Below are 19,725 nucleotides of genomic sequence, written 5' to 3' on the forward strand. Positions count from 1 at the left end.
GATTGACGTGGGATCACAATGATCACAAGAACGGTGAGCGAAAATCCCAGAACCACATGGGGGGACCTAGTGAATGACCTGCATAGAGCTGGGACCACCGTAACAAAGGCTACCATTAGTAACACATTATGCCGCCAGGGACTCAGATCCTGCAGTGCCAGATGTGTCTCCCTGCTTAAGCCAGTACATGTCCGGGCCCGTCTGAAGTTTGCTAGAGAGCATTTGGTTTATCCAGAAGAGTATTGGGAGAATGTTATATGGTCTGATGAAACTAAAGTAGAACTGTTTGGTAGAAAGAAAATGCGTCCGTGTTTGGAGAAGGCATAATGCTGAATTGCATCCAAAGAACACCATACCTACTGTAAAGTATGGGGGTGGCAACATCACGCTTTGGGGCTGTTTCTCTGCAAAGGGACCAGGATGACTGATCCATGTACATGAAACAATGAATGGGGCCATGTATCGTGAGATTTTGAGTGCAAACCTCCATCCATCAGCAAGGGCATTGAAGATGAAACGTGGTTGGGTCATTCAGCATGATAATGATCCCAACCACACTGCCAGGGCAGCGAAGGAGTGGCTTCGTAAGAAGCATATGAAGGTCCTGGAGTGGCCTAGCCAATCTCCAGATCTCAACCCCATAGAAAACCTTTGGAGTTATTTGAGTCTGTGTTGCCCAGCAACAGGCCCAAAACATCACTGCTCTAGAGGAAATCTGCATGGAGGATTGGGTCAACATACCACCAACAGTGTGTGCCAACCTTGTGAAGACTTACAGAAAACTTTTGACTTCTGCCATTGCCAACAAAGGGTATATAACAAAATATTGAGATGAACTTTTGTTAATGATCAAATACTTATTTTTCACCATAATTTGAAAAATAAATCTTGCCAAATCAGGCAAGGTGATTTTCTGGATTTGTTTTCTCATTTTGACTCTCAAAGATGTGGTCTACCTATGATGTCAATTACAGGCCTCTCTCATTTTGACTCTCATAGTTGTGGTCTACCTATGATGTCAATTACAGGACTCTCTTCTTCTTAAGTTGGAGAACTTGCATAATTGGTGGCTGACTAAATACTTTTTTCCCCACTGTACTTACCTTTCCGCCACAGTCCATTTAATAATGAGTGTCCCATGACGATCTCATGTGTAGAACAGTCACATCGGGAGATGTGACTGCTCTACCTGGGCTCCTGTGATCCACTGACAGGAGGTACACCTCCAGTAGTGTATCCCTGCGCCGCCATTAGAGTTCACCGGAGTTCGTGCTGTCACTTGTGGCACCGCTGTGTGAGAAATTTCTCACGCAATGGTGCCGTGAGAGCACGAACTCCGGTGAACTCTACGTGATATACTGCAGGAGCGATGATCTCCTGTCAGGGTATCACCAGAGGCCGGGTAGTCCCTATATAACTGTTCTACACGTGAGATCGTCGTGGGACACTCGGTAAATGGACAACATTGGACAGGGAGTATTTATGTTGGTTTATTATTTTTTTTGCTGCAGGAGATCAAGGGATTCAGGGATTAGGCAATGCAGGAAGTATGGTAAATTAAGATTCAATAAAGGAGTCTGCGTGATTATTTCAATTAAAGGACTTTATTCTGGCTGTGTCTTTACCATATCACTATAGGATTAGTATTGTCTTCTCCATTACTAAGCCGTGGGCTTGATGTCACTGGACAATACAAAGGTGACATCAACCGCACAAATATTACCCACTTGCCACCGCTACAAGGCAAGTGGGAAGAGCAAGGCTAAGTGCCAGAATTGACGCATCTATAAGATGCATCATTTATGGGGCGACTGAGAGCTGATGTTTTTAGCCTGGGAGGGTGCTAATATACATGGCCCCTTCACAGGCTATTAATATCAGCCCGCAGCATTCTGCCTAGCCTTTGCTGGTTCGATTTTAAAGGGGGACCGCATGTAAATTTTTTTTCTGGGGTTCCCCTGTAAACTGGCCAGTAAAGGCTAAGCAAACATCCGTGAGATGATGTTAATAGCCTGGGAACCTTTATGGCTATTGGCTCCTTCCCAGAATATTAACATCAGCCCTCAGCCATCGGCTTTCTTTCTGCTGGTTATGAAAATTACGCGGGAGCCCATGCAATTTTTTTTCAAATTTTTTGAAAAATAACCAGATATTGTGTTTCACGCAAATTTCGTATGTGTGTGTGTCTTTTATTTAACTCTTTATCTACCATTTTATTAATGAGGGTATCTGGCTGACACATATATATGTATACTAGCTGAAGAGCCTGGCGCTGCCCGGGCATAGTAACTAACTGTGGTTAGTTGTAGCAAATTATAATTATCCTCCATCCCATAGTCCCGTGCCCATATACCCATCACACATCCTCCATCCCATAGTCCCATGCCCATATACCCATCACACATCCTCCATCCCATAGTCCCATGCCCATACACCCATCATACATATTCGCCATCCCATAGTCGAGTGCCCATATACCCATCATACATATCCGCCATCCCATAGGCCCGTGCCCATATACCCATCATACATATCCTCCATCCCATAGTCCAGTGCCCATATACCCATCACACATCCTCCATCCCATAGTCCCATGACCATATACCCATCATACATATTCTCCATCCCATAGTCCCATGCGCATATACCCATCATACATATTCTCCATCCCATAGTCCCATGCCCATATACCCATCATACATATTCGCCATCCCATAGTCGAGTGCCCATATACCCATCACACATCCTTCATCTCATAGTCCCATGCCCATATACCCATCATACATATCCTCCATCCCATAGTCCCGTGCCCATATACCCATCATACATATCCACCATCTCATAGTCCCGTGCCCATATACCCATCATACATATCCTCCATCCCATAGTCCCGTGCCCATATACCATACATATCCACCATCTCATAGTCCCGTGCCCATATACCCGTCATACATATCCTCCATCCCATAGTCCAATGCCCATATACCCATCACACATCCTCCATCCCATAGTCCCGTGCCCATATAAATATCCGCCATCCCATAGTCCCGTGCCAATATACCCGTCATACATATCCTCCATCCCATAGTCCAGTGCCCATATACCCATCACACATCCTCCATCCCATAGTCAACCATTATGACATCATAATGAGTGGCGGCGGGGCTTGCGACCTATGATGACATCAGCTTCGCCATGGCAACCGTTGTGACATCATAATGAGGGGCGGGGCTTGATGACACACTGCTTCCCCAGTATGCAAATAGGGGCATTATGACATCACAATAAGGGGCAGGGCTTAACACGCACACACTTTTCCCCCCAGTATGTAGATAGGGGCAAAATTGTTTGGTGAATTGGCACGCGCGGGGTTAAAATTTCGCCTCACAACATAGCTTAGGACACTCGGGGTCCAGACGTGGGACTGTGCCAAATTTTGTGGCTGTAGCTGCGACGGTGCGGATACCTATCCCGGACATACACACATACATACATACACACACACATACATACATACATACACACTTTGAGCTTTATATATTAGATAATATGTATATACTGTACATATATATAATATATTCACTTATATTTGTTTTGTGTGTGTAAACATTATATTTGAACATGGTATGTAATGATATTACGGTCTTCAATGGAGAATGAAAAAGAAGAGGTTGGGCGAGGAAAGGACATCACAATTCTTTTTTTTGTGTTAAATAATATATCTTTATTTTGCAATCAAAACGCATACAAATCCGCATGGAAATCCGCATCAAATCTGCACGGAATTTCAACTACGTTTTCTGCCAAGAAAGGCAGAATCCGCGCAGAATTTTACAAAAGCAAATCTGCAACATGTGCACATACCCTTATACCGCCGTGACTATGCATGCAGGAAAAAAAACATGTGACATGTACTGTACTTAGTGACACTGTGCTTTATTTTGTTAAATACAGATAGAAAACACAAAACAATTCAAAATAGCGTAAAAAGTGGTGGCAGTTTAAAGGTAATGCATAACCCTTTCCCTGACTTATTATGAAACAGATTATTAATATTGCAGTCTTCAATCAAGAACATTATAAATATGGAAAATTCCAAGTCATTTAATAAATAGCACCTGAACGTGTGGAAAAAGAGGGTAGCAAACACATATACAGCTTCTCAAAACTCGTGTACATCATAGTTGTCTTATTTCTGATCTGTTAGAACAATGAAGAAAATATGTGGTCTGTCCAATATGGACATACGTGATAGAGTAATCCTATCTAAAGCAATAATATTCATCGTATTGATGGCTGGAATCATTGCATAGTGGTTGGAAGTCGTCAGGGTTCTGTTGTACGTCATTATACTGGTCAAAATCTGGGGTACAATGTCCAGGGACAATATCTGCTAGTGTATCCAAGTAGCTGCCCACCGATATGTCATCCATGCCATCACTATAGCCATGTAAACTGGTGTAGCTTCCTTGCAATGAACTATCCCGACTCTCGAGTAAACTACAAAGGCTTCCACTTAGGCTGCTGCCCTGGCTGGTGACGATGTCCTTTTCTTCCATCATATACTTGATAGATTCAATGTTTTCATTGATAATGAGCAACTGCCTCATCAATTTCACATCAGTAGCGCGAAGATAGATCTGTAAGGAAAAGGAAACAAAACAAAATTCTGGATAAAATATCATTTGCTCCATGTAAAAAAAGTGCAGAATAAATGCTCAATAAAGATGCAGTTACTGTAAAGAAGAGACAATTCATTATTTACATAGTGGTACCATACTAAGAATATACTCAGACAACAACGGCGCCAAAAATCTTGTAACCATATAATGGGTTTGTATGGTCAATGCCCTGGGCTTATTTAGCAAGAGTTTAGAAACACTTTACAAAAATTGTAATGCTGCCATGTTCTTCAGAGATCACAGATTTTCCCCCAAAAGTCAGCTGTTCACTGGGCAGGGGTTTTCAAAATCAAAATCCCTTTTACTTTTAGAGGTGGTCCACTACTTTTTCATTGATGACCGATACTTAGGATATGTCATCAATGTCTGATTGGTTGGGATCTGACACCTGGCACCCCTGCCAATCAGCTGTTCTCGTTGTCATCTGCCGCCAGCTGGAACTTCTCGACTGCGAAGCTTTTCCGTTTTCTGGCAGGGTACTACACATCCGCCTCCTGTTCAATTCAATAGGAGGCGGATGTGTAGTACCCTTCTGCTGCCACTATCAGAAGATGGAGCAGTTCTGCAAGAGGGCAGTTTTCATCATATTTCCCTTTTAACTGTTGCTGGGGTATTAGCCCCAGTTACAAAGGAAGTGCTGTCTCCTGGCGGCATAGCAGAGCTATTTTTGTTTCCTATGTCCCAGCAGCTCCTGTTCGCTCCTTATACACAGCGATCACATGACCGATGTGTATGGAGGAGGCAGCGCCATCAGTGCTTCCTATTACTGCATACACAATGCTTCTTTAGCGCTGTGTATACAGGAAATGAGACGGCACAGATGGCAAGAAAAGGTCTCTGCCTTCGCTATGTGGACTTGGCTCTCTTTGACATTTGGATACTCACTCCCACAGAGATGCGGCATTTGATACCAGAAGTTTTAACTAATTTCACTAGATCAATATCCTAAACCTTCTCACCGATCTTTAGTACACGCCATCCTTTCCTCCTTCCACTGGTCTACTTACATAGGTGCATGGTTGAGTAAAAGACAACCTTGCAAGTTCTCCTAAATGAAGGAAAATGTAAGAAACTGGAGAAAAACAAAACCAGATACCATTCATCAAAAGAAAAATGAACAACCTCTAGAAAAACCTAGGCCAAGTTGTCCTAAAAGGGAAAAATTCCTTGCTGAGCCGAGTGGTTGAACTACATTTAAGGGAACTTGTCAGATCATCCAATGCTAAAAACCACCACTATGACTTTTTAGAGCCCTCTCTCTGCATGAAAATTATTCTTTTGATATTCACTACAAAAGTAAATTTGTGCCAGTCATTTCATAGAGGTTGCCCGGTGACGCATGCGTCACATCCAGTCCGCGGCTCCACCACTTCCGGTCCGGCGGGTATGTAAACCCCTCAGTTTCTTTTGCCTATCATGCCCCTGATGAAGGACTAGCTCCAAAACGTACGTCGAGTGGACGCCCTGACCCTGACGCCCCTGCATAGGATCCACACTTCAGGTATTACTTATTCCTTCCTAACTATGTATAATATGCTATGAGGTGCCATTGATGTTTAGCATCACCTGATAAATCAGGTTCAATTGATATGGGTCTAAATTTTCTAATCCTCACAATTGTCAGTTTTTTCTTGTTACCGACCATATATGGAGATATTTTTATCAGTACTGGGTCAGATATCCTTGTGTTGTTTTTACAGCGCCTAAGGCTGGTTTCACATTTGCGTTTTTTAGCGCTGGAAAAAAACGCTAACCTGCGCATGCGTTTTTTCCCCTATCTTTAACATGGGTGCGCATACTTGCGCGCTTGTAAGCGCATGTATGCGATTTTCATGCGCTGCGTTTTTTTGGGGTGTGCGATTGGATTTTCCAGACGCATCATGTTGCATTTTTTGGCCCTGCAAAAAAGCGCATGCGCACATATGCGCACGTTTTGCGCTAAAAAGGGCCATTATAGCCTATGGATGCGCATATGTGCGCACTGGCATGCTCATGTAAGCGTTTTTTTGCATATGCGTTTTTTTTTTTTAACCATGGAATTTAGGGGTTTGAGTTAGAGTTAGGGTTAGTTAAGGGGGTTTAGGGTTAGGGTTAGGGTCAGGGTTAGGGTTGGGTTTTGGGTCAGGGTTAGGGTTTAGTATGGTTTGGTTAAGGGTTAGGGTCAGGGTTAGGGTCAGGATTAGGGTTAAGTATGGTTTTGTTAAGGGTTAGGGTCAGGGTTAGGGTTAGGGTCAGGGTTAGGGTCAGGGTTAGGGTTAAGTATGGTTTTGTTAAGGATTAGGGTCAGGGTTAGGGTCAGGATTAGGGTTAAGTATGGTTTTGTTAAGGGTTAGGGTCAGGGTTAGGGTTAGGGTCAGGGTTAGGGTTAGGGTCAGGGTTAGGGTTAGGGTCAGGGTTAGGGTTAAGTATGGTTTTGTTAAGGATTAGGGTCAGGGTTAGGGTCAGGATTAGGGTTAAGTATGGTTTTGTTAAGGGTTAGGGTCAGGGTTAGGGTTAGGGTCAGGGTTAGGGTTAGGGTCAGGGTTAAGTATGGTTTTGTTAAGGATTAGGGTCAGGGTTAGGGTCAGGATTAGGGTTAAGTATGGTTTTGTTAAGGGTTAGGGTCAGGGTTAGGGTTAGGGTTAGGGTTAAGTATGGTTTTGTTAAGGATTAGGGTCAGGGTTAGGGTCAGGATTAGGGTTAAGTATGGTTTTGTTAAGGATTAGGGTCAGGGTTAGGGTTAGGGTCAGGGTTAGGGTTAGGGTCAGGGTTAGGGTTAAGTATGGTTTTGTTAAGGGTTAGGGTCAGGGTTAGGGTTAGGGTCAGGGTTAGGGTCAGGGTTAGGGTCAGGGTTAGGGTTAGTTAGGGTTTAGGGTTTGGGTTAGGGTTAAGTATGATTTGGTTAAGGGTTAGGGTCAGGGTTAGGGTTAGGGTCAGGGTTAGGGTTAGGGTCAGGGTTAGGGTTAGTAAAGTCATGGTTTGGGTAGTGTAAGAGGGGCCACCTAAAAATGTTGGAAAAAAACGCAAACGCGGTAAAAACGCGCTAAAAACGCATACAAACGCATAAAAACGCTGCGTTTTTTTCATGCATGCTCATAAAAATGCTTGAAAAAACGCAGCAGTTGTATGCTTATGTATGCGTTTTTTCAATGCGTTTTTTTGCGGGAAAAACGCGCTGCAAAAAAAAGCAAGTGTGAAACTAGCCTTAGTGCCTAGTGGTTGTACCCACTTTCACCTTTTCCTGTGCATATTTGTTTAATAAAGATTTGTATTTTAATGGACTTCTGGACGTATTTGTGGTCCTTCACAGATCACTCCCCCTTTTGTCTGAGTATTTAGAACCGACTAGTCCACATTTAGTCCCTGATTCGCAGCAATTATTTTCCTTTGATTATGAGTTTTGACTTTATTTCTACTTTATCAGCATTGCTGCCTTTGATCATCGGTTTGTGGTTTCATTGTAGGCAAATTAAGCAGGACTGGCCCATAGGGGTGTCCGACAAGCTAGTCCTGCCTTAATTTCCACAATCACAACCCCCTGATTAATGTTCTCTACTGTCCCATTCTTTTGAGACCCATGAATTTGGTGCTTCTGATGTCTTTGGGGCCTAGGCAAGCTCAGAGGCTTCTAAAGCACAGATGTAGGACTGTAAACCCATCTTATTTGAGCATGTTCAATCAATAAAGATGCCATGCACAAGGGAAAGATTCATGGGTCTGGAAAAATTTGCGAGAACTTAAATAACACCTTTGGGGTAAGACCAATCTGTTGACATGCTAATAGACTAGTCCTTTATTTTAATGCAGGAATAAGGTCCTAACATGTATTAGAGGTTTAAATGTTATGGGGGACCTGGCATGTTCCCTAAAGAAATGGCATATATAATATTTTTATACATGTACATCTATATTTTTGCATATTTACTGATATATTTTTATACATTTACATTTTTTGTAAATAATGTTATTCTTTTTCCATGAAAACAATTAGCAGATGTAGGGTGACATTACAGCTTTCAATGTCCTCCTAGACGAGAAATTGCTTTACATCTTAGGACTGAACTTTTACCCTCTTATCTTCTAAAATGTCTTCAAAATCTTTCCTTGAAACCAGAATTCACCATGCCTCTTATTACAAATATTATTAAACTGATTTACATTAACATTTATCAATACTTCTTTGTTTATAAAGTTAAACAATAATATTAAAACTGAACGATGAGGTAACCCCCATACCAGTGGATCAAAGTATAAATGATTGCCCACAGCTATAGTCTTGGAGTTACTTCAATCCAATATCAAAGTAAATTATCCCCTTTTATGTACAGAAATACTTTAAAATTTCTTTTCACTTTCTCAATCTACTTACAAGTATATCTGTCATTTGAGAGTCTGTAAAGAGTTAAAATGGATGTAAAGAAATAGATGAACTGAGCTCTTTGAGCACTCTGTGATGTAACTATTTGCTTTATATCCATTTGTCTAAACATCATTCTTTCCAAAAATAAGGAATGCAAAGAAAATATTCCCAAATATTCCTCTTCTTCTTTGTACTGGGAAGTAGACTTAAAGATGTTGTCCACTACTTTTACATTGATGATGTATCCTTAGGATAGGTCAATGTCTGACAGGCCGGGGTCCGACACAGCACCCCTGCCGAACAGCTGTTATTGGTGTTGGCGACTGGAAGAACTTACTTGCTGAGTTGCTTCTATTCAAACCAATAGGAGGCGGATATGTAGTTCTGCAGTGGCCAGTAGGAGTAGACGGAGTTGCTTGACAAGTGAGCACTTCCGGCTGGCGGCTGCCGATAACAGCTGATCGGCGGAGGGTGCAGGCCGATCAGACATTGATGACCTATCCTAAGGATAGGCCATCATTGTAAAAGTAGTGGCCAACCACTTTAAGGTGCCTTTATACTCCACAATTATCATGATCGAGCATTCCTAGGAACATTAGTTTCAGGATAATCATATAATATAAACAGGCTGCTGATCACTCGACAAATGAGCAAAATGCTCATTCGTTGGGCAAAATAATCTTATGGTCTACTTAAAAGATCATTGTTCTTGGTAGCACATCATCCTGGGTAAACAAGGCATGTGCTGCCGTGAACAGTGCTGCACACAGAATAACCCATTACTGATCGCTCTGTGTGCATATTAAATGTGGTCAACTTGTCTAAACAGCCCATTAATCAAATAGAAACAAACATGTAGCAGATCGGTTGTTATTTAATGCTGCCGTTCAGGTAGTATAAATCAAGCCTTAGGCCTGGAGTTAGAAAAGGATTCAATGGGCTACTAAAGATTGAAACCACAATACTCTTCCATCATAGATGCCAATTGGATCACCAAAATGGATTCTGAAGAGGGCTGGACTGGCCATCTGGCAAATGCCAAAAGGGCCTGTCTGGTCGTGGCCACCTTGTCTGCTACGTTGTTAATAGAATCGGTGTTCTCATGACACTTATACTATTAAGAGTTGTGACGAAGCACAAAGTTGAAAATTGCAGACTCCATCACTTACCCCAGGAGGTCACAGGTATCATTAGAAATATTGGTCTTGTAGTAAATCTTGCTTTCCTCCATCCAAGGTAATATTAGTAATATATCCCATCTGGTGCTTGGGGACAGAGACAGCATGGGCCGGTGTGATTTCAAATGCCAGGGCTGAATTTCAGTACCAGTCTATACCTGATTCTGAATCACTAGTTTGCAACAACAGTTATATGGACTGAAGAGCCACATGTGGCTCCAAGTCAAAGTTTTGGAAATACAGTTGTGGCCAAAAGTACTGACACCCCTGCAATTCTGTCAGATAATACTTAGTTTCTTCCTGAAAATGATTGCAAACACAAATTCTTTGGTATTACTATCTTCATTTAATTTGTCTTAAATGAAAAAACACAAAAGAGAATGAAGCAAAAAGCAAAACATTGATCATTTCACACAAAACTCCACAAATGGGCCAGACAAAAGTATTGGCACCCTCAGCCTAATACTTGGTTGCACAACCTTTAGCCAAAATAACTGCGACCAACCGCTTCCGGTAACCATCAATGAGTTTCTTACAATGCTCTGCTGGAATTTTAGACCATTCTACTTTGGCAAACTGCTCCAGGTCCCTGATATTTGAAGGGTGCCTTCTCCAAACTGCCATTTTTAGATCTCTCCACAGGTGTTCTATGGGATTCAGGTCTGGACTCATTGCTGGCCACCTTAGAAGTCTCCAGTGCTTTCTCTCAAACCATTTTCTAGTGCTTTTTGAAGTGTGTTTTGGGTCATTGTCCTGCTGGAAGACCCATGACCTCTGAGGGAGACCCAGCTTTCTCACACTGGGCCCTACATTATGCTGCAAAATTTGTTGGTAGTCTTCAGACTTCATAATGCCATGCACACGGTCAAGCAGTCCAGTGCCAGAGGCAGCAAAGCAACCCCAAAACATCAGGGAACCTCCGCCATGTTTGACTGTAGGGACTGTGTTCTTTTCTTTGAATACCTCTTTTTTTCTCCTGTAAACTCTATGTTGATGCCTTTGCCCAAAAAGCTCTACTTTTGTCTCATCTGACCAGAGAACATTCTTCCAAAACGTTTTAGGCTTTTTCAGGTAAGTTTTGGCAAACTCCAGCCTGGCTTTTTTATGTCTCGGGGTAAGAAGTGGGGTCTTCCCGGGTCTCCTACCATACAGTCCCTTTTCATTCAGACGCCGACGGATAGTGTGGGTTGACAATGTTGTTCCCTCGGACTGCAGGGCATCTTGAACTTGTTTGGATGTTAGTCGAGGTTCTTTATCCAACATCCGCACAATCTTGTGTTGAAATCTCTTGTCAATTTTTCTTTTCCGTCCACATCTAGGGAGGTTAGCCACAGTGCCATGGGCTTTAAACATCTTGATGACACTGCGCACGGTAGACACAGGAACATTCAGGTCTTTGGAGATGGACTTGTAGCCTTGAGATTGCTCATGCTTCCTCACAATTTGGTTTCTCAAGTCCTCAGACAGTTCTTTGGTCTTCTTTCTTTTCTCCATGCTCAATGTGGTACACACAAGGACACAGGACAGAGGTTGCGTCAACTTTAATCCATGTCAACTGGCTGCAAGTGTGATTTAGTTATTGCCAACACCTGTTAGGTGCCACAGGTAAGTTACAGGTGCTGTTAATTACACAAATTAGAGAAGCATCACATGATTTTTCGAACAGTGCGAATACTTTTGTCCACCCTATTTTTTATGTTTGGTGTGGAATTATATCCAATTTGGCTTTAGGACAATTCTTTTTGTGTTTTTTCATTTAAGACAAATTAAATGAAGATAATAATACCAAAGAATTTGCGTTTGCAACCATTTTCAGGAAGAAACTGAGTATTATCTGACAGAATTGCAGGGGTGTCAATACTTTTGGCCACAACTGTAGCTTAAATCTACCTAAAAACTGATTGTTATACTAGCTATATTTTAATAGTTAAAGGACTGTAAAACAATGAAAACAAACAAAACACTTTTTATGATTGATTTTCAGATTTGATTAATGTTATAATCTACAGAAAGTCCTTCACCTACCAGCCTTGTAGAATGGATACAAAGCATGGTACTGCAAGCAGCCTACAGAGAAAAGCATCGGTATTCTCCGTATAAACAATTAAATCCAAGCATCAGACAGTATTGTCCTGTACCAGGAAGCATGCGAGTACAAAAATCCCAGTCTGACAAAAGACATTTGTTGCTGGCCTTGTTATGAGTGATTTGTGCTTACCACAGACACATCTGAAGACATTGCTTATACAGAGGGGTTTTTCTGTACAGCTCAGAGTTGTGTCTTTTTTTAATCTTATTATTAAACTTGTTCTTCGAGTAATTTGACACGGAAAATGTTATTTGTATTCAGAAATCAAAACCTGTATCATTGGCTATAAATTCCATTTTTCAGGTCACTGACCTAAATAAGTGACTGGTCTGAAATGTCCCTAATATGTGGGCTCTTAGGCCGGGGTCACACTACCGTAGAATACGGCCACGTGCTATGTGAGAAAACATCGCCTAGTACTCGGCCTAGTGTTATTCTATGGGGCAGCTCACATCAGCGTTTGTTTCTCAGGCGTATTTGGCGTGAGTGTAAAATTGCAGCATGCTACGATTGACACCAAGACTCGCCTATGGATGTAATAAAAAAAAAATCAATCACACAGCACTCAAACCATGTGAATGCTGTCCGATTTTTACTCACCGATCTCCTAAATGTCAGTGACACACACACGCACTCATATATATATATATATATATATATATATATACTACTCCAAAAAATAAAGGGAACACTAAAAAATAGAATTATTGTTTAGTGTTCCCTTTATTTTTTAGAGCAGTATATATACAGGGTGAGCCATTGATATGGATACACCTAAATAAAATAGGAATGGTTGGTGATATCAACTTCCTGTTTGTGGTACATTGGTATATAGGAGGAAGGAAACTTTTCAATATGGGTGGTGACCATGGCGGCCATTTTGAAATCGGCTATTTTGGATTCAACTTTATTTTTTCCAATGGGAAGAGGGTCATGTGACACATCAAACTTATTGAGAATTTCACAAGAAAAACAATGGTGTGCTTGGTTTTAACATAACTTTATTCTTTCATGAGTTATTTACAAGTTTATGACCACGTATAAAATATGTTCAAAGTGCTGCCCATTGTGTTGGATTGTCAATGCAACCCTCTTCTCCCACTCTAGACACACTGATTTTTCATCCAATCATTCTCAAACATGAAAAGGGGAAAACAAGAACCAAGATACCCAACTAAGAAAAATAATTTCAATTGCTTCCTCAGCTGACGTACATTTACGCAGAGTCTGGTACGTTCAACAATTCATTTTTTGTCAGATTAAACCCTATTCTGTAATGTAAACCAAGGTGTAAAAACTCTATTGTTAAAAAGTCTGTCCTGCTGTGGACTTTCACATCTGGAAAAAGATCGAAATTGGTGCCAACTTTGGGCTATAGAGGTTACTTTACAAATGTTTTCAAAAGATCTAGTGAGAATGTATGCCAAAGCCGCTGTCATGCAAACCCTAGCTCATGGACAGGAATTCTGCCCTCTACTGATTAACAGCCTTCTTCAGATTTATCAAATTTCCTGAAATGCATCTGTATTGACATCTACATTACCAGGAATTATTTCACGGCCCATGCTCTTACATGGTTATTGTGTGACTTGTGTGACAGTAAGGGTACTCAGATTCTACTTTAAAACAAATGGGAAGCTAATGGCAATGTGGCCTGTCAGCACTGGCTTCACTTTCCTCTGCTCCAGCTTAGGTTGGGTACAAGTAACGTATAGTCAGAACACAGCAATCCCATCCAATACTTTGAGGTTGTTTCTGAGCACTGCTGTTTATCTCCTATTTAAACTTCTACAGAAGATTTCGGCTGATCCCCACCGATGTTATACTGTTGGCCTATATTAAAGCTGCTGAAACTGGACTTAGTTAGTAGCCATAAGAAATTGTAGCATTACATGTTCCATTAGAAATCATTATAAGTGAATGCACTGGGTCGCCCAGAGCAGAAAACAGAATTTTTCATCGCTCTTTGCACTTATAAAGTGTAGCAACCCATCTAATGGAAGCCTTGAAGCTGAATTCTGTACGGCATATGTTGAGTTTAAAGAAAACAAGTCAAGGGAATGTACCCCTATTATACATTAGATTGCTTTATGAGACCCTAATAACGGTTTAATCATGTCTTTATTACAAGTAACAGTTATTGCCATCTGTGAAATAGCAATGTTTGATCTTGTGTATCACGACATCTTATTCGGCATGACTGACAAACCAGGGAGAGCAGGGACAAGGAGAAGTCATCCAAATTCTCCTCGCCTCTTCTCACGCTGGTTTGTCAGCATTGGCACTAAGGACATGATACAAGTGAGATGTAGGAATGCGCCACAGCGCTCCTGGACTGGTCCGAGTGCATTAGCGTTGGGATTACGGTATATATTGTTTTTTTCACAAACATTTACCTGTATTACAAGCATGATTAAAAATGTTATTAGGAGCCTGATAAAGCACTCCTATTACATTATAGGATTAAATCTCCTTTTAAATGAGGACTCAAGCAAAATGTAGCATTACCATTACTCCTCCTAGATCCCCTTTTCGTCCCATAATGTAATAATATACAAGATAAACACATAAGAAGCCCTCTTCAGTACATGTAACTCTGGAAGCATTAAGCTTCCTAGAGAACTCTGATCGGATCTAAATCTGAGAAAGGTGCAGATTTCTGGAATAGCTGCCTGTTCTGAATTCGCTTTCTGGCCTACCTCTGGTTACTGCTGAAGGTGGTGGAGCTGGTCAGGTTGATGGAGGGGTTGCAAGTTCTCTTTCTGGGCTCCCTCTGGTGGTTACTGGAGGCAATGGAGCTGATCTGATTAACAGAGGCTTGCCACCTGATAATGAGGACGACGATTGGAGATCTGGGGTTTCAGACTGGATTTAAGACAGCCGACTCCATCTATCCCTGCTGGTGATTTTTTCCTGCCTCCTGAGGTCTTAGTTTCCAGCTCAGTCCCTGCATGCTCAGCTAAGTGTTCTTTTTCTATTCTGTTCACATTTGATCTGGTTTTGTCTATTTCAGTTTTGTGTGGTCAGCCAGCTCCGGCTGGGGCTGTGCTGAATCACCATCCATATGTTACTGCTTGTGCCAGTTTGTTTTTTGTCCCTTATTAGATTGGCCTCTTTTTGCTCTGCTTTCAGAATATACCAGAGTTCTGATATAGTGGGCGAAGTCGTGTGACTACAGTATTTTTACATCAGATGTGTTGGACCTTTTCGCAGGGTTTTTTGCGTGATTGCAGACAGTTTGTTTCCTTTCCTGTCCTGTCTAGTCAGTGTGGGCCCCATCGTTTGCTCAGTCTATTTTCCTGTCTGCGTTTGTGTTTTCATCTTGTCTCACCGACAATATATGTTTGGGGGCTATCTATTCCTTTGGGGTTTGCTCTGGGGCAGTTTAGATTTCCCCTTTCTTGCTTTAGGCTTAGCTAGCTCTTAGGCTGTCCCGAGGCATCTAGGATCATTGTAGGCACGCTCCACGGCTACTGCTAGTGTTGTGGATAGGATCAGGGGTCTGCAATCCGCTTAGTTATCAACCTCTCTGGTTTTCTGTGGCTTAGCTTGGGCTTGCTGTCCTCCTCGGTGACCCAATCATAACAGCTGCCCCACAGCCGAGTCTGCAACTGAGAACTAGGAAGGCATAGCCTCAACTTCTTTGGTCAATCATTTGCCATCACAAGGATGACTACTGTTCTCTAAGGAACTCTTGTTTCCACTGGTTACAAAAAATCTTACAGAATGAAAAAAAATATTTTTTTTTTTAAAAATAAGAAAACACTATAGATGCTTTAACTTGAACAGAAGTGTTTTGTCTTCTAAAAACTCTGAACGGTTTAATACTTTGCTTATGTTCTGCTGTTGACCGCGTACATTCCACTTAGTTTGGAAAGTTGCTGATGGGGCTGGTGAAGCCTGACAAGAGGTATGTGAGTCAATGAACAAGATAATGGGAAGAACAAGAGCTGACACCAAGAGCTTATTGTTCAGCTGTTGAAAGGACCTCCCTTCATACGAGACTGTATGTCCATAATTATGCAGATATTTTGTTAGCCGGAGAGTATGTTAGCATCGCCTGGGAAGAGTAACCCGAAAGAATAACACGGACTTTCATTGCAAAATGAAACAAAGATTGAAAGATTGGTGTGCTATCAAAACAAGATCTGGTCTTAAAGTTTGTGTATGTAAGTGATCTTGTTTTAGTGCCGAACCACAATAAAGCTGTTGTGTTTCACAAAGGATACAATAAAAAGACAGACATACCTCTAGGACAGGGAGTCACATCATAAACCATTCAAACAGGCAATCAAAATATAACCCATGAAGAATGTGTTTGCAGTTGTGTGCACGCATAGATCCAAAATGATAGAAGGAGGAAATTATAGAATGAAGCATACAATTATAATAGGACATGTAAGAGACACATAACAGATATTTAGGTTTATGATGCTTTTTGATGTCAAGTTCTAACAAGATATAAACAAGCCACTAATATTCCTCTCAACAGAACAATGCAGCACGTGTCAGAACACAAAAGCCTTGACTCATGGTAGATCTATTCTATCTTTTGTACATATTCCTATTTTCGACACTGCTTAACCCCTTTCCCCCCCAAGCCTGTTTTCACCTTCCTGACTGGCCCAAATGTTACAATTCTGATCACTGTCACGTTATGTGGTAATAACTCTGGAACGCTTCAACGGATCCCACTAATTCTGAGACTGCTTTTGTGACGTATTGTACTTCAATATAGTGGTAAAATGTCATTGATATGACTTGCGTTTATTTGTGAAAAACAAAGAAATTTGTCTATGCCCTTAAATCATAGTTACTGTATGTTACACAAAATAGTTAATAAATAACATTTCTCACATGTCTACTTTACATCAGTACAATTTTGGAAACTTATTTATTTTTTCTTAGGAAGCTATAAGGGCTAAAAGTTGACCAGCGATTTCTATTTTTTTCAACAAAATTTACAATAACATTTTTTTTAGGGACCATCTAACATTTGAAGTGAGTTTGAAGGGTCTATTTGACAGAAAATACCCAAAAGTTTCTAGAATGGTGTCACTTCACCCCTCATGGTGCTTAAAACCACATTCAAGAACTTTATTTTACCCCTTTAGGTGCAGGAATTTTTAGAATGTGGAAGGAAAAAAATGAACCTTTAACTTTTTTTCTAGAAAATGTTAAGTTGGACCTACATTTTTTTATTTTCACAAGGGTAACAGGAAAAAAAAAAATGGATCCAAAAATTTGTTGTGCAATTTATCCTGAACATGCCGATAGCCCATGTGTGGGGGAAAACCTACTGTTTGGATGCATGGCAAGGTTCAGAAAGGTAGGAGCGCCATTTGACTTTATGAATGCACTAGTGGCCAAGCTCCATGGAAACCAGCTGTACACTATGAAAGATAAAAGTTCTCATTGCAGGAGACTAGTAGATAGACAAAGCAAGTCAATTGGAAACTTGAATATTTTCATGCTGTCTAGTTAACGAAAGCAATTTAATAACATGAGAATACCCATTTAACAAGCTTAACGTGTAACCATCATTTTAATTTTTATTACACAAATCAATAGAACATGAGAAAATAAGCATCTTTGCAATCAAACAAAAAATCTGCTTCTTTCTGTGCCAGGTCTGATCATCCATTTTCAAAATTCTAATTCAGATGAACATAGACTTTCCTATTACTGAGATAAGAGATAATAACTGCTATTGATCAGATTCTATGTATATGGGAGGTGGAAGAGGAGGGCGGAGTTTTGCTTCTATCTCCTCCCTTCTCTTTCACCCTCTTCACAACATACAATCTTTCCAGTAGAAATAGATCACCTTGACAATCTGCCTCTAAACCTTATTTCAAATTAAAGTGGACGATGCCATTGTGAGACATGTAGTGACTTACACTTCATTTACATGTCTCACACTGGTAATGCACCGAGCTCATTTACATGTTAAGAAAAATATAGATTTCTATGGAAGAACACATTGAATTGCAGATATCAATGTATCATTTTATTCAACTTCCTAAGACCTACAAGTCCATATAGATGGCTTATGAAGGTTGATCCTACTGACAGAGTCCCTTTAAACCAACAGTGGACAAAACAGTAAACTCTTAGTCTCCGTTTTGGCTGTCTTCAGTCAAAATATTGAAAATAATAAAAGGTAAGAAACAGCACAGTAGACTTCACAATTCCACACAATGGTATCCAGTGAATGGGTTTTGATAGGTGACAGATGCCACTGTATGGCATCCGTAGGAGACATCCTTTTCATTTATGCATAAATCTGATGTAAACAGAGCCTAACAGGGGAATCTGACATTCCCTGGATAATAGATGTCTAGATGTCTAGGAAAATAAGATCCCATGTGTCCGATCCTTTATTCCACCAGGAGACTTGCACTGCCAGAGGTGTGTCTGATGGCGGATTATTTCTTTCACCATTAAAGTAAACTTACATAGTGAAAGGGGGATGAGTTTTCAGAGGGAAAGAGATATGTTAGTTGAGCAGGTGACAGCTACCCAATATAAACGGTTGGCACTAATACCCGGAATTATAACCAGATACTTGGAAACAATCCACTGATTTTACTTCCCTAAAAAGTTATTATGATATAGGTGCACTAACCATATGTATTTAACATAAAATTAAGGCAGGTGACTTTTGTTTTGATTTGTTAGACAAATGCTACAGATATGATGCATCAAACATTAGATTCCACAGAATTTCTCATTTAGCTGAAGGATTTAACTCTCACCCGAATAATAAGGGTTAAATGAAAGTCTGCACCAGTGCCAGGAATGTGACATTCGCTGCACTAACCCTGATGTGTATGTGTAAGGTTGAAGTTACTCAAACTGTTCAATGTTTGCTTTACCAAACAAGTTCCAGGATCAGCATTTACCCGTTACATGCTGCAGAGCTGGAACTTGTTCTGCGCCATCGGATCATCACATTCATACACTACGGTCTCTTCCTCACTGGCATATATTGGTCAGCATTTCACATCAGTATTTGTTAGCTAAAATCAGGAGTGGAACAATCAAAAAGAAAAATAATAATGGAAAGATTTGCACCTCTTCTGAACTTTGTACCTGGCTTTCATTTACAAATACTGATTCAAAATACTGCCAAAAATGGCCAAATGTGAAAGTGGAGGATGTCTCCTTTCTCAACTCAGGTGAACGAAGATGTCCCTTGCATCCTGAGCAGAGCCCCTTTCCAATTGTGCCCTAGCGATGTCTTGTTACATTCGTAATTCTAAGGCGCTCAACACATCATGGACCATCAGTGCTGTTCCTCTAGTTTTCTAGAGTAATTTGCCTCTTTTTCTTGGCATTAATATTTATGCTTTATTACTCACCGTGCAGTCAAAGACCCCGCTCCCAGAGAGTTCTGTAATCACTTTCCCCTAAATAAAAAGATCTACCGATATA

At 40.9% G+C, this 19,725-nt stretch overlaps 1 protein-coding gene across 1 annotated transcript in view; it reads right to left on the bottom strand.

The window, feature by feature from the left end:
* Window positions 1–3,915: 3,915 nt before the first annotated feature.
* Window positions 3,916–19,725, bottom strand: part of LURAP1L (leucine rich adaptor protein 1 like) — a 61,929-nt gene continuing 46,119 nt past the window's right edge. The window contains exon 2 of the mRNA XM_073572181.1: window positions 3,916–4,640. Within this exon, the coding sequence (XP_073428282.1) occupies window positions 4,263–4,640 (378 nt within the window). The 3' untranslated portion in view covers window positions 3,916–4,262. The remainder of the gene's footprint in view (window positions 4,641–19,725) is intronic.

Source organism: Dendrobates tinctorius, unplaced genomic scaffold (genome assembly GCF_039654945.1).
Source record: "Dendrobates tinctorius isolate UK_male_01 unplaced genomic scaffold, ASM3965494v1 ptg000031l, whole genome shotgun sequence".
NCBI lineage: Eukaryota > Metazoa > Chordata > Amphibia > Anura > Dendrobatidae > Dendrobates > Dendrobates tinctorius.